Source organism: Myotis lucifugus, unplaced genomic scaffold (assembly GCF_000147115.1).
Source record: "Myotis lucifugus unplaced genomic scaffold, Myoluc2.0 scaffold_104, whole genome shotgun sequence".
Classification (NCBI taxonomy): Eukaryota; Metazoa; Chordata; class Mammalia; order Chiroptera; family Vespertilionidae; genus Myotis; species Myotis lucifugus.
In genome coordinates this window covers 3,502,288-3,526,756 of record NW_005871152.1, presented here as the reverse complement: position 1 = coordinate 3,526,756, position 24,469 = coordinate 3,502,288, and the positions used below count along the sequence as shown (strand labels likewise).

The 24,469-nt window shown below is 39.7% G+C and overlaps 1 protein-coding gene and 1 pseudogene across 1 annotated transcript; one reads left to right on the top strand and one right to left on the bottom strand.

Annotated features, from left to right (window-relative positions):
* Nucleotides 1–479: 479 nt before the first annotated feature.
* Nucleotides 480–2,324, bottom strand: KDM4D (lysine demethylase 4D). Its single transcript, XM_023757293.1, has one exon. The coding sequence runs from the start codon at nucleotides 2,043–2,045 to the stop codon at nucleotides 480–482; it is 1,566 nt and encodes a 521-aa protein (XP_023613061.1). The 5' UTR covers nucleotides 2,046–2,324.
* Nucleotides 2,325–10,009: 7,685 nt separating this feature from the next.
* Nucleotides 10,010–10,153, top strand: LOC111826820 (annotated as a pseudogene).
* The last annotated feature ends 14,316 nt before the right edge of the window (nucleotides 10,154–24,469 follow it).

The window sequence follows — 24,469 nt, the reverse complement described above, 5'->3', positions numbered from 1 at the left end:
CCAGGAAAGGGGGTGGGGTGGGGAAAGGGGAGGAAGAAAAGAAAAGTGAGGGTGACTGGAGGGGAACCAAAGCCCGGGATTCTTCTGAAGATGGGCAACCTCCACAGCTGTTCCAGAGGATGGGAGTCTGGGGTAGATCCGGCTTTGGCAAACTCAGCAGAACCTTCAGGTGCACATAGACACGGGGTGTCCAGTGAGTGAAGCTCAGTTGGCCACACAGGAGTTAGCAGTGTCCACGGACATTCCAGGGTCGGGGAGGAAGAATAAACTATGGCGAACTTGTTAAATATCAGGAACTCAGCCTGTCCAAAGGCAACAGGGGAACTCTCATGCAAGACCAGTGACTTACAAACTTGCTCACAGCTTTGAGATGTAAATGTGGCCAGGCTCAATGAATCTCCACACAAAAGAACATGGAGAACAAACGTAGGTGTCCCCTGGGCTTAGGGGACGGAGCACAGCAGCACCCAAAAGCCACCTTAGGATGCTGGGACCAGCAGTGCTGGGCTGTCCATGGAGGGTTTGTCCTCAGGCACAGGCTGTGCTTTGGGATCCGGAGCTGTGCGCACTGCGCCCACTAGGTGGCGCCTCTTAGCCGGGGCCTGAACAATCGACTCTTGAGTCCCCTGTTCCCGAGGACGACGACCACCACCGCGACCGCGACGACCGCGACCGCGACCGCGACCGCGACCACGTGTGCCAGTTGGCTGGAGATCCTGGGTTGGCTGTGAGGATGGGTCGGGCTTTGAGGAGCAGAGGGCCGCTGCAGCCGCGGGCTGGGCAACAGAGGCAGAACCCCGGCCTAGCGAGGGGCACAGGGATGGCTGGCGCACAAGGGCCCGGCTGCCACGGTGGCCGCGGGACCCACGGCCCGTGCCCACTGATCGAGGAGTGTGCGTGGCCTGATGAGGCTGGAGGTGCCTCAGGCCCAGCGCAGATCTCCAGGCCGCCCGGCCCTCCCTCCAGACACTCAGCTCCTGGCTACCGGGCGCCGTGGGCTCCGCGTGGTCCACAACAGTCCGGTCCTGCCCGCGTTTCCACAGCTCATAGCGCTCAGGCTGCAGGATGCGCACGAACACGTCCATGGAGAAGCTCACCCGGGCCTCCCCGCAGCTGCACTGAGAGGCCACTTTGCCATAGTCAATCCATCGCGGGGTGGCAAAGTTGATGGCCTCCGCACAGTTGAAGCCATGGTTGAAGCCAGCGTGGTAGCCATAGGGAAAGGTCACCATGAACTCTCCAGCCTCCTGAGTGATGCGACTGAACGGGACCCCGTTCTCCTTGAGGACAGTGGGCGAGATGAGGGCCACCTTGTGCCGCAGGAAGGCCTCGCAGCCCCGAGAGCTGCCCGGGAAAAGCTCCCTGGCCAGGCGCTCCAGGCGCTGGCCGTGCTCTGGGGGCACCGCGTACCACGTTTTGGGCTCCCCGAAGTGCAGGTAGTTGATGCTGTAAAGGTCCATGTCCTCCGTGTGCCAAGCGAAGGTGGTCTTCCACATGCCAAAGTACAGGTAGGGGGTGTTGACGCCTTCGATGACAACCCCACACTCCTGCTCCAGCAGGTCCTGGATGGTTCCCAGGTGGCCAAGGTTCCACTGTTTAGTGTTGGCATCAAATAAGGAGCCACTGATGTCAGCACCATAGATGGGCGAGTCGTACAGGCGCGTTTTCCAGTATTTCCGCTCCAGATCCTCAAAGTCCAAGTGTGGTGGAGTCTGATACTGTCCACTGTTTGCCAACAGGCGATACTCGCCCACTGTCATGGCCCTCTTCTTTTTGTGGTATTGAATGAACACACCTGCTCGCCCAGACGCCACCTGCTGGAGAGGATTGGCTATCACCATGTCATTGACATCATCGTAGGTCTGTCTGGCTTTCCATTCCTTCGGTGGAATGATCTTAGCCAGGCCAGCTCGGTGGGCACCTTGGGATTCTATGGAAGCAATATATTTATCGAAATCATTAAACTCTTCTTTGGTTGGATAAAATATCATTATGTTACAATTTGGATTCTGGGCACAATTAGCCTTAGACTTTATAGCTTCCATCAATAAGCAAACTCCAAAGATTTTAAGTATGTTAGATAGTTGAGGACGCTGGAAAAACGCTTTTTCAAAAATGGATTTGAATATCTATGAGGTAGGAGGAGCTTATGTGATAAGTCATCAAGCTATTATGACTTTTATGCAAACTAGATGGTAATGTTTATTAGGCCTGCTGATTCACCAGGCGACTCCACTCCTATGATATTCCTCAGTTGGCTCTCCTCTGGAGAGCTACTGAATTATGAAGTCCTGGCTGTGGTATACCAAGTGTAGTGTCTTCTGATCAGTCTTTAAAGCAAAATCTATAAGAAAAAATACAAAAAGGTTAAAAATTAATATTTAGAAAAAGTTATTGGAGAACTACAAATAAAATACCACCATGGGATATTATTGAAAATTCCAAGAAAGGCTACCATTTTATAACTTTACAATAAGAGAGACGCTGTGGATGTGGAACAATTGGAATTTTTATACCTCAGTAGAGAGAATGGAAATCATTACATTCACTTTGGAAAACGATTTGGACAGTATCTATTAAAATTGAGCATATGCATTGTGTAAAAGAGAACATATACAAGTGCTATGATCCAACTGTTATCACATGCAAGGAAATGTGTCCAGCTGTTCACTGAAAGTCACATTCAAGAATGTTCATAACTACACTATTTCTAGTAGCCAAATACTAGGAACAACTCAAATGTCCATCACAGCAGAATGGGTAAATATATTGTGGTGTAGTCATACAATGGAATACAGTGTATCAATTAAGATAAACAAAAACTACATTTAAATAAAGGAATAATTTTATAAGCATAACAATGAGCAAAATTATGCAAACTTAAAATAAGGTAATCTATGTTAGAAGTCAGAGTGATACCTTTGGGAAAGAAAGAGGTTGTGAGACCCCCTTACCTTTGGAGGTTAAAAGGGGTCTCTGGAGTGATGTTAATATTCTGTTCTGAACCTAAGTGCTAGTTACACAGCCATCAAAATAGCTAATGTGATAATTCATCAAGCTATTATGACTTTCATAAATTGACATATGTTTATTTAAAAATAGAGTTTAGGCCTGGCTGGTGTTGCTCAGTGGTTGAACATTGACTTATGAACCAGGAGGGTCAAGGTTCAATTCTGGTCAGGGCACATGCCTGGATTTCGGACTTGATCCCCAGTAGGGAGAGTGAAGGAGGCAGCTGATCAATGATTCTCTCTTATCACTGATGTTTCTCTCCCTCCCTCTCTGAAATCAATAAAAATATATTTTTTAAAAAATAGAGTTTAGGGTGAAAAGCATTCAAGAACAGTAAAAGACATATTTCATTATATTAAAAGTAAAAGGATGCATGATTGAAAATAAATGAACTGAACATTCAATTGAAGGGAAGAAGAGTATAGAAATAACAAAAATAAAGATGTTATTAATGAAAGATAATACATGCAAAACAGAGATGATGACCAAAATGTTCTTTGAAGAGACTAATAAAAGCAACAAATCTGAGCAAAACTGATCAAGAGAAAGAAGAGAAGGTAAAAATAAACAATATTAGGAATTGAATAGTACACTAAGCTAGTACTATAATAAGGAATATATTAAAATATATTAAATATAAAAATATATACATACATATATACAAACATCTCAAATGACAATGTTTTCAATTTGCATTAAAATTTTGAAAAGAGAACAGAACAATTTTCTAGAGAGGAAATATATCCAAAATGAACCCAAGAAAAAACAGAAACCTTGAATACACCAGTATAAAAATCTGATTTAAAATATGACCCCTAAAACCTCATTTTTCACATCATTTTATAGGTGAGTCTTACAAATTTTAAAGAAACAGTTAAGTCTTATTATGCAAGTTCTTTCAGGGTACAGAAAGTTGGGAGAGCTACTCAGAGGAGGTTATTATCTCTGATACCAAAATCAGAAAAGGACAACAGAAAATAACGCTACGGGCCATTTTGATAAGTGTAAACGAAAGCATGCTAAATAGAATACCATCCGATCAAATACGCCAATATATTAAAAGAATACTACATCATAACCTAATAGGATATATCCCAGGAATGCAAGGATGATTCAACATCAGAAAATCGAATGATCTAATTCAGAGTGTTAATGAAGGAAGTGAACATTTTCATCTTGTAGGTACCAAAAAGTACTTGATGAAACTCAACATCCATTCATGAGTTTAAAATTCTCTAGTTATAAAACATTAAGAAAAACCACACAATGCAATTTACGGATGAGGTATCATAGAACTGTACACTTGAAACCTATATAACTTTATTAATTGATGTCACCAATAAATTTAATTAAAAAGGAAAAAAGACTTCTATAAGGTACAGGGTTTCATGTAAAAAATAAATAGCGGGCCCTAGCCGGTTTGGTTCCTTGAATAGAGCCTGGGGACCGAAGGATCCCGGGTTCAATTCCGGTCAAGGGCACATACCTCGGTTGCAGGCTCCTCCCCAGCCGGGGCCCTGGTTGGGGCTCATGCAGGAGACAACCAATCAATGTGCTTCTCTCACATCTATATTTTTCTTTCCTTTTCTCTTCCACTCTCTCCAAAAACCAATGAAAAAATATCCTCAGGTGAGGATTTAAAAATACATACATACATACATAGCATTGGCCCCTGTGGCTCAGTGGATTGAGCGCCGTCCCATGCACCAAGGGATCACTTATTTGATTCCCTGTCAGGGCACAGGATCCCCAGTGGTGGGCATGCAGGAGGCAGCCAATCAATGTTTCTATCTCTCTTGTCCTCTCCTCTCTATTTAAAAATCAACAAAAACATATTTAAGAAAAAATAAATAGCATGTAACATTCTTTATTTTAATCCTCACCGAACGATATTTTTCCATTGTTTTTAGATAGAGTGGAAGGGAGGTGGAGGGAGTGAGAGGAGAGATAGACACATCAATTGGTTGCCTCCCGCATGCGCCCCTACTGGCCGGGAATCAAGCCTGCAACCGCAACCAAGGTACATGCTCTTGACCTGGAATTGAATCACCACCTTTTGGAGTGGGGGTAAAGGGGCATGCTCTAATCACTGAGCAACTGGCCAGGGGGCAAGTATCATACTTAATAGTAAAACAAAAGAAATATTCTCATCAAAGTTAAAAAGATACATCAGCAAACTATATCATTAACGCAATCTCAAGTGGTCCCTTAATACCCGTTTGCTAATCCTCTTACAATCTCCTAATTTCTAAGGTTTTCCATTCTCCAAATATTCAATTTCACCTTCCCCTCTAAAACTTCCAGAACACCTCCTCCATCTAGTTAGAATCCTTCAACTGTCCTTGAAGTCTCTACATGATCTGGTCCACCATTACCTTGTGACTTTACCTCTTCCTGCTCCACCCCTTGCCTCTCAGTTCCAACCATCTTCCTGTTTCTCAAATAAGCCCGGTATTCTGCCTGATGGTCTTTGCACACAGGCAACTCTCTTACCTTCTTAGCCTCAGCTCAAATATCACCTTCTCGGAAAGATCTCCTCTGATGGCCTTGTTTTCTCTCAAGAAAACATCTCCAAATAAAACATGTATTGACGATCAGAGCCCATGAGTGTCTCTTGAAATTCTAGTCAGATCCGCCCCACCCTAATTATATTATCCCTAGTCCACTTACAATGGAATCCAATCAACTATATAAGCTTCTCTGCCAACTGAACCACCCTCCCTTTGTTCTAGTAAACAACTTATTTTCAATCTTATCACAAAACATGGGTATTTTACTTTAATAAAAACAATTTATAAGCATAAACAAACAGCTTCCTCCACAGTCAGAGCTACAGTGACTGGGGGAGTCGCTAAGAACTTGGAGGGGTTAATGCCCAGCTCCCTAGTACAAGTAAAATCACTTAGCCTTGCCGAAACCGGTTTGGCTCAGTGGATAGAGCGTCGGCCTGCGGACTGAAAGGTCCCAGGTTCGATTCCGGTCAAGGGCATGTACCTGGGTTGCGGGCACATCCCCAGTAGGGAGTGTGCAGGAGGCAGCTGATGATGTTTCTCTCTCATTGATGTTTCTAACTATCTCTCTCCCTTCCTCTCTGTAAAAAATCAATAAAATATATTTTTTAAAAAAATCACTTAGCCTCACCAGTCAGGAGGCTCAGACATACCTACTCCTATCTTCAGTTGGTGCCTGATATCAGAGGAGACTTTCTAGATATTCTGAATCCACTTGAATTCGCCCTATAAACTTATTGGAAATGTCTGAGTTACTGGCTCTGAATAAATTCCCCAAAGTTTGCCAGAAACCATGAACAAATCCAAGTTTTGGGGGTCTACACATTTCAGGGCCCACTTAGGAACACAAAGATTTCTCTGGGAAAGCTGCCAGAATGGAGGAAAGGTTGTGAAGTGCCGCTAGCACAATTTCCAGGACACAAAACACTATTAGCATTCAGGGCTGCCGAGGACCAAGGTGAGAAGCTCCCAGAGGGGGCAACCCCCTTCCCTTTAGAAATCAAGGCATTTCATCTTTCTCACCCTGCAGTCTCCCCATCAAGACTACAAATATCAGCTTGCCTGCCTGCCATTGCTCAAAATAATAGAAAACGCCACCATCTCCATAGACCCCTAGAATCTTGGCACCGGAGATCCATTCAGACAAGAGAATTCTGGGGCTAAGTCCCAATCCTCCTCTACCCCCGTACCTAGGGAGGCCATTACAATTTGGCTTCTTTGACCAAACATAAATCCTTTTTCCTTTGGGCCTGGGGTCAGCGGGCAGAAATAGCCAAGGAAGGGCTTGCTCTCTGTAACCACCTGCTTGTGGCTTCTAAGAGTGTTCCAATCCGATGTTTGCCGCTGACCTGAATGCTAATGGCAGGGGCCTTTGAGAGCAGTGGCTCTTGGCACCTCTGCCCCACTTGGACCTGCCTGCACCAGTGAATCTGCAGAGGGTGAGACAAGGAGGACCACTACACTCCTCTCATTTTCCAAGTTTAATGTATAGGATGAATGGAGGGTTACAACTGGTGAAACAATCTCTAGGTCGCTAAAGAACAGTGTTTCTCAACCTGTGGGTCGCGACCCCTTTGGGGGTCGAACGACCCTTTCACAGGGGTCGCCTAAGACCATCGGAAAACACATATATAATTACATATTGTTTTTGTGATTAATCACTATGCTTTAATTATGTTCAATTTGTAACAATGAAATTGGGGGTCACCACAACATGAGGAACTGTATTAAGGGGTCGCGGCATTAGGAGGTTGAGAACCACTGCTATAGAACTTATTGCTAATAAATGGGGCTGGTGGAGGGGAAGTGGATGACAATCTGGTTCATCCTTGAGGAAGCATGACAAATTCGATTAATTTAGATTCTAAAAATTGGGTGGAAATAACATCACTCTCTCCCTATTCCAGATACACCTGATGAGCACTCAGGGATAGATTATGATGAAGGAGCAGCATTGCCCAAAAATAACGCTAGGTGTCCACCCTGGAATGCCTGAACAATGGGCTAGCCCAGAGCCCTGACAAGTTGGATGGGAAGTGCTCATGCTCAGCTTCCCACGGGAATAATGGCTTCCTTCCCATTGCTGGAGGACTAGATCACCCAAAATGACCCAAGGTCCCCAGCTGTCTCCTAAAGTACAGGGCTCTGGCTCTCCCAGACAACTGTTTTCCTCTTCTCGCATTCTCCTTTCCAAATTTCTCTTCCTTTTTAGTCCTTAAATTCTACCCCTTCTTAAATGAACTTGATTTGATCCCTTATCTTCTTTTATTGCCTCAACAAAATACCATCTCTTCCTAATCTCCTCTAGTTCTCTCTTAGCACTTACCATTTTTACCTTATATAATGTGAACAGCTAGAATCACCTTTATTTAGGACTTAATCTTTGCCAGGCACTTTAATAAACACTTCTATACAGTATCTCATTCAAACTTTATAACTAGTCAATGAAGTTCATACTATCATTATCACCTTCATGGAGGAAGAAAGTGAGGTGTAGAAAAATGTGTATTAAACTCAATAATTTGTGTTCGAAATTTCCTAGAGTTATCTCTGTACTTGTCTCATCTTCCATATAAAAGTATTTTGAGCCTAGCCGGTGTGGCTCAATGGTTGAAGGTTGACCTATGAACCAGGAGGTCATAGTTCGATTCCTGGTCAGAGCAAATCCTCAGGTTGTGGGCTTGATCCCCAGTGAGGGGTGTGCAGGAGGCAACCGATCTGTGATTCTCTCTTATCACTGATGTTTCTATATCTGTCTCCCTCTCCTTTCCTCTGAAATCAATTTTTCAAAAAAAAGTATTTTGAGGGCATGGTCTATGTCTTGTTCATCATTGTATTTTCTGAGGAATCTTTGTACTTTATAGAGTATGCACTCCAAAAATTGTTATGTGGAGAAAAGGAAACCCTAGTGCACTGCTCGTAGGAATGTAGACTGGTGCAGCCACAGCAGAAAACTATGTGGACTTCCCTCAAAAATTACAAATGGAACTGCCATTTGACCCAGTGATCTCACTTCTAGGATATATCCTAAGAATACCAAAACACCAATCAAGAAGAATATATGCACCCCTATGTTCATAGCAGCATTATTTACAATAGCTAAGATCTGGAAACAGCCCAAGTCCCCATCAGTAGATGAGTGTATAAAAAAAAAAAGGTGTATATTTACACAATGGAATACAGTGCAGTTGTAAAAAAAAAAAAAAAAAAAAGGATCTCTTACTTTTTGAGACAGTATGGAGGGACCTGGAGATTATTATGTTACGTGAAATAAGGCTGTCAGAGAAAGACAAGTATCACATTATCTCACTAATATGTGTGGAGTCTAATGAACAAAATAAATGGATAAATAAAAAATAACCAGAGGCAAGGAATCTCAGAGGGAAAGGAGGAGGAGGTGTGGGAAGAGATTAACCTAAGAATTTACATGCATTGCCTGTGGACATAGACAACAGGGCTGGAGGCCTGGGGTGGGGGAAGAACCTGGTGGAGAGGTGCAATGGAAGGGAAAAAAAAGTGGGACATCTACCAGTTATCTCTCACACATTAAAGGAGAGAGAAAGGAAAGGAAGGGAGGAAGGAAGGAAGGAAGGAAGGAAGGAAGGAAGGAAGGAAGGAAGGAAGGAAGGGAGGGAGGGAGGGAGGGAGGGAGGGACGGACAATTTGTCACAAACTGCAGTCTCTCCTCCTATGGTTACATCCCATCTTTCGTCCTGCTCTCCTATCTCAAGAGAAGAGGTACTCCTCTCCAGGGTTAAGGTCTTCAGTTAAACTCATTAAATCAATACCTTATACCAGTGGTTCTCAACCTTCCTGATGCCTCGGATCCTTTAATACAGTTCCTCATGTTGTGGTGACCCCCAACCATAAAATTATTTTCATTGCTACTTCATAACTGTAATTTTGCTACTGTTATGAATCGTAATGTAAATATCTGATATGCAGGATGTATTTTCATGGTTACAAATTGAACATAATTAAAGCACAGTGATTAATCACAAAAACAATATGTAATTATATATGTGTTTTCCAATGGTCTTAGGCGACCCCTGTGACCCACAGGTTGAGAACCGCTGCCTTACTATTCAAGGATTGTGGTCAATTAAATAATCACTATCCTCTTTGTCTCTCTTAAATCATCAGTCTTCAGTCTCTTTGCTGATTTAAGCTACTGTCTTCTCTCACCTCCCAAACATTTAAGCTACTGTCTTCTCTCATCTCCCTTTCAATACCAAACCTGTCGAAACATAAATGACAACAGTTTACATTCACAAACCCATCTCCTTATCTCTACACCCCGAGAGGCAGCCTGTGCTCTCCTTACCTTCCTTACGGAGGAGTCCACGGACCCAGCTTGCCTTCCTCTCCTGCTCTACAGCTGTCACCACCCAAACGAGACCTTTAAGTTCTACAAATGACAAGATTACCAGTGTCACGTGATAGTCTCCCATCTCATGCTGATTTTTTTAAATCTCAGATATTCTACAACCCCCTGGCAATGTCAAGGAGACATCTGATTGGTGGGGTTGCTCTTACATCAGTCAGGGCAAAGCAGAGGTACAAATCCTCAGTTCATCCTAGCTTGATGTCTATGTCGGTGCTCAGAGCTGTTTCATGCCTGGGACATATAAACAATTCTACAATGATTTTACTATAAATTCTTTATGTGTTTTTCTGGAATACATAATCAAATATTTCATTCTTTCTATCTGAAAACTTGATCTGAAGAAATGAAAAAAAAAGTGAAATTTTAGAGGAGCTAGATATGAGAAACTTACAAACCATGTAAGGGTCTTTCCCCTAAGAAATAATAACATGCTGCTCAGCCAGCGTGGCTCAGTGGTTGAGCATCAACCTATGAACCAGGAGGTCACGGTTCGATCCCCAGTAAGGACACATGCCCAGGTTGTGGGCTCGATCTCCAATGTGGGAGATGCAGAAGGCAGCCAATCAATGATTCTCATCATTGATGTTTCTATCTCTCTCTCCTTCTCCCTTCCTCTCTGAAATCAATAAAAATATATATATTTTTTAAAAAGAACAACATGCTATGAATATCACACAAGCCCTCATTTCTTACTGAATTATTAATATACAATTAAAATAAGTTTTGAGTTTGTGGTGTGTTTTTTATAAACTAAATTATTTTCTTTCTACATTTCTAAGGATTCTAGAAAGAATGAAGCATATACATAATTCTTCAGATATTGGGCCTCAAAGGAAATATTCTGATTTTGTGTGATTCTATGCTCGGAACTGGCCAGGCACAATGACAATGCCCTTCAGTGCTTCCCACAAATCAGTCACTTCTCTGAGAGACTTGGTCTCAAATGGTTGCTTTTACTGTGAGACTGCCTTCTGCTTCTTTGTTAGGGGTGGGAGGGAGAAATAGAATAGTGGAGACTAGCTATAGTTATAAGAAATATTAATCATGCTCTGCAAACCGTGATTGTTTTGTTCTGATTAAAGAAAGCATATTTTGATCTTGGTGGGAGTGGTAAGCCTGGGACCTGGGAGTTAACCTGCAAATGTGGTCCATTCTCCTAATCCCAGAACTGCCTATTATCATGCAAAGACTAACAATCTTGTTGCCAAAACAATAGCACCGCCCTTTGCAACACCTCAATCCCTGTAATCCGTAACTATTTTATCCATTTTTTTTTCCCTTTGCCTACTTCCCCATGCCTGTAATACCCATTTTTATTCTCTTTACATACCTATTCTTATTCCTTTTGCCTACTTCCCCATGTAATCTTTGTCCTTCTATCCCAGTGGTTCTCAACCTTCCCAATGCCGTGACCCTTTAATACAGTTCCTCATGTGGTGGTGACCCCCAACCATAAAATTATTTTCATTGCTACTTCATAACTGTAATTTTGCTACTGTTATGAATCGTAATGTAAATATCTGATATGCAGGATGTATTTTCATGGTTACAAATTGAACATAATTAAAGCATAGTGATTCATCACAAAAACAATATGTAATTATATATGTGTTTTCCGATGGTCTTAGGCAAGCAACCCCTGTGAAAGGGTTGTTCGACCCCAAAAGGGGTCGCAACCCACAGGTTGAGAACCACTGGTCTAAAGAAACCTGACAGTTCTGACAATTGAAAAGTGTGTTATCATCAGAGTGATTAAAAAACATCTGGTTTTATAAACTTTTTTAAAATATATTTTATTGATTTTTTACAGAGAGGAAGGGAGAGGGACAGAGAGCTAGAAACATCGATGAGCGAGAAACATCCATCAGCTGCCTCCCGCACACCCTCTACTGGGGATGTGCCCGAAACCAAGGTACCTGCCCTTGACTGTAATCGAACCTGAGACCATTCAGTCCACAGGCCGATGCTCTATCCACTGAGCCAAACCAGTTAGGGATCTACCTAATTTTTATTTCCAACGGGTTATTTCTGTTCCCTTAGTTTTTTGTGTATATGTAACTTCCTTTTCCCCCTTCTTTTTTATTGTTCTGTTCTTGTTTCTTGGGTGCATTTTTTTTCTGTGTCTCTAAAAGCACAAAAATGTCAGTGGCTTTTAAAGATTTCTTTTTTTCCCCCCATATGTATGGTCTGTTTCTATTTTTTAATATATTTTTATTTTTTAATATATTTTTATTGATTTCAGAGAGGAAGGGAGAAAGAGAGAGAGATAGAAACATCAATAATAAGAGAGAATCAGCTGAAACCGGTTTGGCTCAGTGGATAGAGCGTCGGCCTGCAGACTGAAGGGTCCCAGGTTCGATTCCGGTCAGCGGCATATACCTGGGTTGTGAGCACATCCCCAGTAGGGGGTGTGCAGGAGGCAGCTGATCGATGTTTCTAACTCTCTATCTCTCTCCCTTCCTCTCTGTAAAGAATCAATAAAATATATTTTTTTAAAAAATAAGAGAGAATCATTGATCAGTTGCCTTCTGCACGCTCCACACTGGGGATCGAGCATGCAACTCGGGCATGTGCCCTGACCAGGAATCGAACCATCGCCTCCTAGTTCATAGGTCGACATTCAACCACTGAGCCACGCCGGCCGGGCTGTATGGTCTGTTTCTTCCAAATTTTTTATTCGTTTTTTTTTGTTTTGGTCTACCTTTCAGGTTTAAGGATTTCCTCAAATGTCTGGTAATCCTTAGTAGTTGGCTCAAATATACAAGCATAGCACAAAATACTGACTAGTAGAAGCTCAGGGCAAGCAGAAGGGTTCATGATGATGCTTCCCTGCATGGTGATCTGGCTGGGCTGTTTTCTGGTTGAACCTTTCTTTGTTCAACAGCGAAGGATCTTCCAGTCTTCCTCCTAGAGGAGACAGGCCTGGCTTCCCCATGGAAAATGGGTCCTGAAATTTCGTATCCAATCCAGCTTGTGAGATTCACTAAATCAACTTGCTTTCCCCATGACAGCCACATTCTCAACGGTTCCTGGAAATTCCCAGTCCACAGACCATGAAGCTTAGTCTTCTGCCAGGGAGAGAGGAGCAGTTAGCTCTGCTGCCCCAAGGAAGGGAGGGTCTAAGGCTCCAACTCTTAGACTTGAAAGGATTTATTGAAACAGACCCTCCCTAGCCTCGTTTTGATGGCCACATCCAGAGGTACTTAGTGCTATGAAATCCTGAGCCTTTGGGGTTCTGTACGGACTGGACCTTTGTGTTGCTTCTTGGCTTTCCTCGCTGCCAATTTAGGATTCACCTTTTCAGGGTTTGGTAAATCAAGTTTAAAATTTTACTACTATCTTATCTCCTTTAGCATTTCTCTCTTTGTAATTTGTTTCTTAAAACAAAAATCCTGTTCCTGTCACTTCAGTGGAACTTGGAAACAAAGTAAGTGACTGTTTAAACCACCACCTTTATCTCTTTGTTTTCTTAAACGTATCTCTCAAGAGTTCCTTTCACAAACGCTTGGCTCCAGTAAAAGAATTCCAGTCATTTTCTCTGACTCTATGCTTTTCCCCCCTCACTTCTTTTCCTTTAAAAAAAATTATATTTGTATTGATTTTTAGAGAGAGTAAGGAATGGGGAGAGAGAGACATTAATGTGAGAGTGAAACATCGATCAGCTGCCTTCTGCACACCCCTATCAGGGACTGAGCCCGAAACCTGGGCGTGTGCCCTGACCAGGAATCTAATCTGCAACCTTTCGGTGCACAGGATGGCACCTAACCAACTGAGCCACCAGGCCAGGGTTCTTCTCTTTTTCTTTTAAGTTATAACCCCTGCCTTCCAGATTAATCTCCAACATGAGGTATCCTTCCCTACCAACCCTGGAGGGGGCTCAGGCAAATAGTGCTCATGGACTATGTGGATTCTGTCCTCCACAACCCATGAGCACTATTTGCCTGAGCCACTTATTGGGTTCCAATACAAACTGTTGAGGTGGGAGCTCTCCAGAATGCCTTACTTGACAGCTAGCGTTCACCTCTGATGGGCACTTGTCTAAAGTAATAAATCCCTTTCGTCAGATGTGCTTGCTTCTATCTGTCTGTTTCTGCCCCACAAGCTTCAACATTTCCTTCTTGATAAAACACATGGAAAAGAAAAGATTAAAAAGGTGATTTTGCCCTACCTGGTTTGGCTCAGTGGATAGAGCATCGGCTTGTGGACTGAAGGGTCCCAGGTTCGATTCCAGTCCAGGGCATACGACCAGGTTGTGGGCCGATCCCCAGTGGGGGGCGTGCAGGAGGCGGCTGATCAATGATTCTGTGTCACATTGATGTTTCTCTCTCTCTCTCTCTCTCTCTCTCTCTCTCTCTCTCTCTCTCTCTCCCTCCCTCCCTCCCTCCCTCACCCTTCCTCTCTGAAATCAATAAAAATATATATATATTTTTAAGTGATTTTTTACTGTAACCTTTGTGCCTCAAATGCCAATATTTGGTGTGAACTTCCTATTTGGGAACATCCAAGAGTGTGGATATAGAGGAGAAAGACACAGGGAAGTGCCAAGTATAAACAGCATAGGTTAAATCATGTCAAAGAGTAGGGCTTGGTCTTTAAATCAGCAGTTTTCCTGTTACGTGGATACTGTGGCAGTCACAGTGGTAACTGGCAGCTAGAGGGGCAGGAGCCACAAGTCTTCTTGAATCCCTTATTTCCAAGACACAGCCACTCTATTGAGTTTTGAGGCAACTTCTAACATTTTAAATACATTTCTTTTTAAAAAAAATACATTTCTTTAGCAGCATGTACGCCTGCTTCTTGCACTCTCCCATAAACTACTTAGTACTCAAAAACAAACAAACAACTCCTTTGGCTTAAACTAGATGAAGTTTATAGTATGCAACTAAAGAATCCTGACCAACTCACTTCCTCTCCCTCATTTGCACTCCTCAAAGGCAATCACTCATGTATTTTAGCTGTTTCTTCTGCTTTTTCCCTCCCAATATTTCTAGACTTTTCAGTTTTAGACATTGTGGACACTCATACTATATAACACATATTTTTAGTTCTCTTATGGTCTATTCCAATACACATACCCATCCTCTCATATAGCTATATCAGATTTTTTTATTAAGTCTGAATATTTACCATATAAAATTAGTCACAGCTGAATCATGTAGTTTACTATGATTATACTGCCTTTCTTTTTTAAAAATATATTTTTATTGGTTTCAGAGAGGGAGATGGAGAGATAGAAACATCAATGATGAGAGAGAATCATTGATCGGCTGCCTCCTACACACCCCCTACTGGAGATTGAGCCCACAACCCTGGCATATGTATGCCCTTGACCAGAACCTAACCTGGGAACTTTCATTCCCAGGCCGATGCTCTAACCACTGAGCAAACCAGCTAGGGCTACACCTCCTTTCATGTATAAATTTTATTTATCCTAGTTAATATTTGTCTCATTATTTCATTTGCTTGGTTTTATACATGTTAATTCATCCCAAATTCATTTCTAGTAGTGTAAATCTCTTCTAAATACATAAACCATATCAGTCCTAGCTGGGTAGCTCAGTTGGGTAGCCCGGATACACCAAGGTTGTGGGTTCAATCCCTGGTCAGGGCACATACAAGAATCAACCAATGAATGTATAAATAAGTCTCTTTCCCTTACCCTCTCTCTCTCAAATCAATTTAAGACATAAATAAAGCATATCCGTTGCTAAATCAGATTTCTTTTTCAAGAACTATTCTTCCTGAAGCCTTTCATATGCCTACTTGGTTTTGGACTGGTTAATCTTTGTACAGCCTGCATCCTGGGGTTTCTATTCACTGTGACCTTGGGATCCCCTTTTCCTCTCTTACTATGTTATATCTCCTGGTTCCCCCACCTCAGTCTTCTTTCCTTTGTGTTAGTGGAGCTTACCCACCAAGAGCATCCTTGGAAGCGTCATTAGAAATTATTAAGTAGCTCACAGAATCTACAGGAGAACCAGAAAATAGGGTTTGAAGACTGTGCATCCAGAAACAATGCCCAAAGTATCAAAAAATCTATTTACTGTATTAAGGTATTCAAATACCTCCTCTGGTCAAAGGCATCAAAAATCCTGAGCAAGGGCCATTACTAACTAGAACCTATGCCACTGCTGCCTCTGAAAGCTCTCTCTCTCACCACTCTCCTCCAGGAGTAGATCCTGTGTAAAATCTACTCACTCAATTTCTTCAAATTGAGGTCTTCCCCGGAAGTATCTGATTGAAAGAGCCTAGATGCTGGATACATTGAATTCTGGCTTCAACTCTGGTGAGGCAGGGTTCCTAATGTGGGTATTTCCCCAAACATAAAAAGGAAAGTCTAAAGTTATTGGTTGATCACAAATATAACTGTCTACCAGAATTTGCATGTCTGAAAATGTCTTTGTTCTACCCTTAGCTTTTCCTTCTAAATTCTGAAGACACTGTTCCATTGAATTCTAGCTTCTAGAAACCTAAAACCAATTTTTTTTAATGTGTGTGTGTTCTCTCTCTCTCTCTCTCTCTCTCTCTCTCTCTCTCTCTCTCTCTTTCTCTCTAGCAATTTGTTTTCTGATCGATTTTGTGCACCTGTTGTTTCTCTCTGGACACTTTTAGGATATTCTTTTGAGGCTTATTTTCTGAGATTTCATTACGATATGATTGGTAAGTCTTTTTTGTCAACTATTATGCTAGACCTTCAGATGCAGATATCATGTTCTTCATTACAGTGAAATTTTCTCTTATCATTTCTTTAATATATTCCTTTCCACTATATTTTCAGTCTCTATGGTTGAATATTAAACTACTTGGACTGATCCTCTCATTTTCTCTTTGTCCTCCTGTTTTCCAACTTTTTGTTATTTTGTTGTATTTCAAACCTTCTAGCAATTATTTTTCATTTCCACGTTCTTTTGTTCTTTGAATATTCCTTTTATTATACATTTCTAATACTTTCCAGGGTCACAGATTTTCTCTCCTTTCTCTAGAAGTATTATAGAGATTTTTTTAAAAAGCTTCCTTTGCTCTCAATATTGTGTTTCCTCTGAATTCACCCTTCCAGGATGTTTTCTTTCTTTCATGTAAAATGCCTTCCTCATGTCCAGTCATTCTTGGCTTATGCTGAAGAACCAGGCACTAAAGAGCTGAGTTTGCTGTGAATGAGACAGGTAAACCCCACTGAGTGTGCTCTGACGAGGGTTCAGTCATTGCTTTGGGGATGTGGGCAACTGCCAGTGTCTGATAATAAAAAGACTAAATTTATGTATCTATCTGACTTGAAATTGGGGTCCAGGAATTTATGGTATCTTAAACATTAAAACCAAGAGTAAATAGAATATAAAGCAAAAACCTACATTCCAACCAGCCAGAATTGACATCTTAATATTTTTTCATATTTGCTTCAAGTGGTTTTTTTAAACAGCTTTATTGAGATATAATAACAAAAATTTCACCCATTTTAAGTGTACAGTTCAATGATTTTTGGTATATTTACAGCTCTGCAACCATCACCATGATTTAATTTTAGAACACTTCCATCACTCCAACAAGAAACCTCATGCCCACTTGCAGTCACAGCCCATTTCCATGCTCAGCTCCAAGCAACCACTAAGCTTTCTGTCTTTACAGATTTGCCTATTCTGGATATTTCATATATATAATCATATGTCTGGTCTTTCGTATCTGGCTTGTTATCCTCAGTGTATTTTTGAGATTCACCCATGTTGTAGCATGTATCAGTATTTTGTTCCTTCTTATCATTGAATAATATCCCATTGCTATGAATATACCACATTTTATTTATCCATTCATCAGCCGAAAACATTTGGGTTGGTTTCCCATGTGGCTATTATGAATAATTGTTATGAACATTCATGTACAAGTCTATGTGGGGTCATATGGTTTTATCTATCTTGGATAGATACCTAGGAGTGAAATTACTTGGTCATATTGTAACTCTATGTTTTTTGCTTTGTTTTGTTCTGTTAATCCTCACCTGAGGATATTTTTTCCAATGCTTTTTAAAAAAATATATTTTTATTGATTGCAGAGAGGAAGGGAGAGAGATAGAAACATCAATTATGAGAATCATTGATTGGCTGCCTCCTGTACACCCCTTCTGGGGATCAGGCTGCAATCCAGGCATGTGCCCTTGGCCAGAATTGAACCCAGGATCCTTCTGTCCCCAGGACGATGTTCTATCCACTGAGCCAAACCAGCCAGGGCTCATTGTGTTTTTTTAATAGCACTTCAAGTTGCTGTGATATCAGATCTTGTGGTTTCTAATGATGAGCATTTTCTCTTATGCTTATTGGCCATTCATATATCATTTTTGAAGAAATGTCTATTCAAATCCTTTGCTCATTTCTTGAATTGTCTTACTGAGTTGCAAGAAGTAATTACATGTCCTAACTATAAGTCTCTTGTTGAATACATGATTTGCAAATATTTTCTCCCAGTTAATGGTTATCTTTTCACTTTCTTCTGTCTTGAAGTGCACAACTTTTGAAATTCAATGAGATCCAATTTATCAGTTTTCTTTATGGCTTGTGCTTTTGATGTTGTATCTAAGAAATTGCCTACTTCAAGGTCATGGAAATAATTCCTATGTTTTCTTCTAAGATTTTTATGATTTTAGCTCATATTTTAAGTCAATAATCAATTTTGACTTAATTTCTGAGTTTGGTGGAAGATAGGGATGCAAATTCATTCTTTTGCATATGGGTATCCACTATTCCAGCAACATTTGTTGAAAAGACTATTCTTTTGCTGTTGAATTATCTCAAAACCTTTGTTGAAATCAATTCACCATAAATGTAAGGGCTTATTTTGAACTCTCAATTCTATTCTATTGAACTATAGAGCTTTGTAGTAAGTTGTAAAATGGGGAAGTATGAGTCCTCCAAATTTTTTGTTCTTTTTCAAGATTGGCTATTGTGGGTTCTTTGTGTTTATATATCAATTTTAAGATCAACTTTTTTGTAATATGTATTTTTATTGATTTCAGAGAGGGAGAGGGAGAGGAAGAGGGAGATAGAAACATCAATGATGAGAATCACTGATCAGCTGCCTCCTGCATACCTCCTATTGGGGATCAAGCCTGCAACCTGGGCATGTGCCCTGACCGGGAATTGAACCATGACCTCCTGGTTCATAGGTCAACATTCAACCACTGAGCCATGCCGGCCAGGCTAAAATCAACTTTTAATTTCAGGAATTATAATAGGGATTGCACTGAATTATAGATCAATTTGGGGAATATTGCCAACTTCACAATGTTAAATCTTCTGATCAGTGTATATATAAGGTCTTCCCATTGATTTAGCTCTTCTTTAACAATGTTTTGTGGTTTCCAGTGTAGAAATCTTGCACTTTTGTTAAATTTATTCCTAAACATTTTATTTTTTGATGCTTTATAAATGGAATAATTTTCTTAATTCATTTTTAGAGTCTTCATTGCTAGTGTATAGAAGTCAATTGGTTTTTGTGTACTGTTCTTGTATCCTGCAATCTTGTTTAACTTATTTATTAGTTCTAGTATATTTTTAGTGATTCATTACGATTTTCTCTCCATAAAATCATGTCATCTGTCAAATAGATAGTATTATTTCTTTCTTCCCAGTTTGGATGCCTTCTATTTCTTTTTCTTGTTTAACTGACCTGACTAGAACCTTCAGCTTAATGTTGAATCTAAGCAGTGATAACAGACATCTAAAGGTCTTATTCCTGCTACAAGAACTTTTTTAAAATTTTGCTTCAAGTACTTTCTTTTTAAAAAAAATATATTTTTATTGATTTCAGAGAGGAAGGGAGAGGGAGAGATAGAAACATCAATGATGAGAATAATTGATTGGCTGCCTCCTGAATGCCCTCTACTGGGGATTGAGCCCAAAACCTGGGCATGTGCCCTTGACCAGAATCGAACCTTCAGTCCACAGGCCAACACTCTATCCACTGAGCCGAATAGGCTAGGGCTGCTTCAAGTACTTTAAAAAAGAATAAATATTTCAGATGAAGTAGAAGTCCCTTTCACACCCAAACTCCAAATCCTAATCTCCTTCTTCTTCCCAGTCCCATAAGCAACAATTATGAATTTGGTGCATTTTTTGTGTGGCTATCTTTTCATTTTTGTGTGTTGTATATCCACTAATAATATGGAGTATTGTTTTGAATATCAGTTATTTTTGTTCTATATAAATGATTCTATAGCAAATATGCTAATATTTTTATAATTTTTTAATTCAACCTTAAGTTTTAGAATAATATACATTTAATCTGTCATAAGAATATATTTTATTAATGCATTTCTCTATCAGTGGGTAGATTATTCCAGTGTTTTTTATTATAAATAATGCTACATGTGTCGTAATTTTACATTGAGAAATTATCGAGGGTAGATATTTTGAAGTGTTATTTTGAGGTAATACAGAAACACTTGTATTTTATTAGGCAATGTTAAGTTGCTTTACCTAGTAACTCTCCTAATTAATACACAGGGTAGGAGAGTATTCTCCAGAAGCATTTGATAATGTCAAATTTTTAGTTATTGGTAATTTGATGGGCAGAAAAAATTATCTTTTGTAGTATTATTATTAGTATTGTGTGGTCTGTTTTCTGATTAGGTGACATGTTTTTTATTGATTTATTAGCCTTCAGTTTTGTGAATTACCTTTGTTCATTTTTTTTTAGTAAGATTGTTTTTATCTACTGATTGGTAAAAGTTCTTTAAATGTTTGAGATACTAATTCTACTGTACTGTAAATATCTTAACCCAGCCCACCACCTCCATTTGAACTTATGGTGTCTTAGATATTTTGAAAAAATTAATCAAACTTATTAACCTTTTCCATTATGATTTATTCCCTTACCTCCTGTTTAATCCACTGTTCCTTGAAATAACAAAGATTTTATTTTCTTTTGTTTTAATTTCTTTGATTTTTATCTTTGTTTCTCCCCTTTAGAACACTGTGCCATTGTTGTTGAGATGTATGGATTTATATTGTTGTTGTTTTTGTTTTGTTTTTTGCTGTTTTCTTTTAGAAATCCAGTTGTCTACCACCATACTCCCCCTGAGTTAGAATACTGCAAGTCTCATAACTAAGTTGCAATATAAGCCTGGATCTCTTTCTAAACTCTTTATTCAAGTTTATTGGGTTATTTGTCTATTTCTGTGCTGAAACTGTACTCTTTCAGTTATTATAGCTTTACACTTAGTATTTATAATTGGTAAGGCAAGTCCCCATGTCCTTAATTCATCTTTTTTCAGGATTAATTTGGCTAGATTAATAGAGTTAAACTTCAGTATTCATTTTAGAATATACTTGTCAAGTTCTATAAAAACCCTATTGATTTAAATTGAAATTGCATGAAGTTAAAAGAAAAATTGGGGTTGGGCATAGCTCTCATATTGAGCATTTCCACCCTTTAACTGATCTTCCATTTAATTGAATCTTGTATGTATTTCAATAAAGTTTCAGGCCCTAACCGGTTTGGCTCAGTGGATAGAGCATCAGCCTGCGGACTCAAGGGTCCCAGGTTCAATTCCAGTCAAGGGCATGTACCTTGGTTGCAGGTACATCCCCAGTAGGGAGTGTGCAGGAGGCAGCTGATCGATGTTTCTCTCTCATCGATGTTTCTAACTCACTATCCTTCTTCCTTCCTCTCTGTAAAAAATCAATAAAATATATTTTTTTAAAAAAATAAAAAATAAAGTTTCAGAATTTTACCCATAAAGATAATGTCTTTGTTTCCTTAGATATAGTCTTAGGAACTGGATAATTTTTTCAGTCCTATGTAAATAGACATGTTTTTCTATTAAGTTTTATTATTTAATGATCTTCTATGTCTTTTTAAACCCTAGCTCTCATATTTCCTATTAGTTCAGCTAGCTTGACCATTGATTCTAGAGTTTACCATATAGATAATCATAATTTTGGGGAAAAATGTAAAAATTATGTCTCTTCTTTTCTAGTAGCCATAGCTCCTATTCTTTTTTTATTTTGAAGCTGGGCCGGAGTGGAAATCTTATATAATTGTATATGATCTCTAGTAAAATGTTAAATATTGACTGAGTCAGTAGAAATCCTATTATATTTTAATAAGAGTTGTTCTAACTTTAAGTTATATCCTATCATTTATCACCCAATCGGAGATACTTTGAGAATGACAGGAACTCAGGGGAGATAGGTACTAATTGATCAAGCAGTTAAAACAGTAATATAAAATATTTGAGCAATGCAAAAAAATTGACCTTCTGGGCACATATTGAACTTTGTAATCCCAAACTACAGAATATAATTTTTTTCTAAGTACATGGAAATGTTACAAAATTGGTCATAAAACTGTAGCCATAAAACAAGTTTTAACAATTATCAAAGGACTGAAAGCAGACAGAACATGTTCTCTGACCACAAAACAATAAAGGGAAATTAATATTAAAGATATAACTAGAGCTCGGCCAGCGTGGTTGAGTGTCGACCTATGAACCAAGAGGTCATAGTTTGATTCCTGGTCAGGGCACATGCCCAAGTTGTGGGCTTGATTCCCAGTGTGTTTTTTTTTTTACAAAATTGGGGGTTTGCTAGATATTTTTGTTGATTTCAGAGAGGAAGGGAGAAGGAGAGAGAGATAGAAACATCAATGATGAAAGAGAACCATTGATTGGTGCCTCCTGCACATCCCTCTACTGGGGATTGAGCCTGCAACCCAGGCATGTACCCTTGACTGGAATGGAACCTGGGATCCTTCAGTCCACAGGCTGACACTATCCACTGAGCCAAACTGGCTAGAGCAACTACATTTCTAAATAAATAACTTTAATCAGAAAGAAATAAAAATGGAAATTAGAAAATACTTCAATAAATGAGAGTAAATATTCTATATTTTAAATCTTGTAGGGTACTGGTAAGCAGTGAGATTTATAGGCTTAAATAAATAGCTAAGAAGAGAAAGGCTGCTCTTGCAGGTTAGATCTCCATACAGGGTGAGAGTGGGAGGGAACCAATTGATGTGTCAGTATCACACTTTAATGTTTCTCTCTCTCTTTTTCCCCTCCTTCTTCCCTTCCACTCTCTCTCTTAAAAAAACAAAAAAGGAAAAAAGTATCTTTGGGTGAGGATTTAAAAAAAAAAGTTGAAAAATTAAATGAGCTAAGCATCCATCTCAGGAAGTTAGAGAAAAACTACAGCCAAGAAAAGTAGAAGAAAGAAAATAATAAAAATAAGACAAGAAATTAAAGAAATAGAAAACCAATATAAAATACAGAGGATGAATAAAAGCAAACATTGGTGTTTTGAAAAGTCTAGTAAAATTGACAAACCTCTGGTGCAAATGATAAAGACCAAAATTAGCAGGCACAAACAATGTCAGGAAAGATAAAGAGTTCATCACCATAGGTGCGCTAAAGTCATAAAAAATAAAATATAGTATGAACAACTTTAAGCCAATATATTTTAAAATTTAGATGAAATAAATTCTCAGAAAAACATAACTGCAAAATTGACACAAGAAGAAACAGAATGTGAGTTTATCTATAACCATCAAGGAAATTGAAGGAATAGACAAAACTCTTTTCACAAAGAAAACTGTAGGACCAGATGGCTACACCAACAAATTTAATTCCAACTTAGACAAAATTTTCCTGGAGAACAGAAAATTTCCCCCCATATTTTAAAAAAAATTATTGATGAGAGAGGGAGAGAGAAACATTGATTTGTTGCTCCACTTATTTATGTATTCATTGGTTGATTCTTGTATGTGCCCTGACCAGGGATTAAACCCACACAACCTTAATGTATCAGGATACTCTAACCACCTGAGCTACCCAGCCAGGGCCCCCACATATTTTATGATACAAACTTTATGATACCAGTCTCCAAAAAGCACACCATGAAAAAGGAAAGAAAGTAATCGGCCAATTTCATTTATGAACATAGATGAAAAGTCCTAATAGAATCTAAGTGAACTGATTCCTGCAGTATATTTATTATGTTTAAGAATGGGTTTATTCCAGGAATTAAAGGTCAGGTGATAGTTAAACAAATAAATTAATATCCTAAAACACACTAACAGATTAGATGATGCAGAAAAGTATTTGATAAAATTCACCATCCATTTAGCAAACTAAAAATGTAGGATATTTTTAATTGAATAAAGTGCATCCAAAACTTTCAATAAACATCATACTTAATAGTAAAAAGTTAAAAGCTTTCCTGCCAAGAGATCAACCGAAGGACTTGTATGCATTCATATAAGCATAACCAATGGACATAAGACACTGGGGGGTAGGGGAGGCCAGGGGATTGTCAAGGGCGGGGGGGAAAAAAAAAAGCTTTCCTGCCCGGCCCACCAGTGTGGCTCAGTGGTTGAACGTTGACCTATGAACCAGGTCACAGTTCGATTCCCAGTCAGGGCACATGCCTGGGTTTGGGGCTCAATCCTGTGTGGGGCATGCAGGAAGCAGCCAATCAATGATTCTCTCTCATCACTGATGTTTCTATCTCTCTCTCTCCCTTCCTCTCTGAAATAAATAAAATAAAATAAAAGCTTTCCCTTTCAGATCAGGAAA

Bases quoted from the DNA above. Each gene is read 5' to 3' on its own strand.
- KDM4D (XM_023757293.1), bottom strand. From the start codon at position 2,045: ATGGAAGCTATAAAGTCTAAGGCTAATTGTGCCCAGAATCCAAATTGT.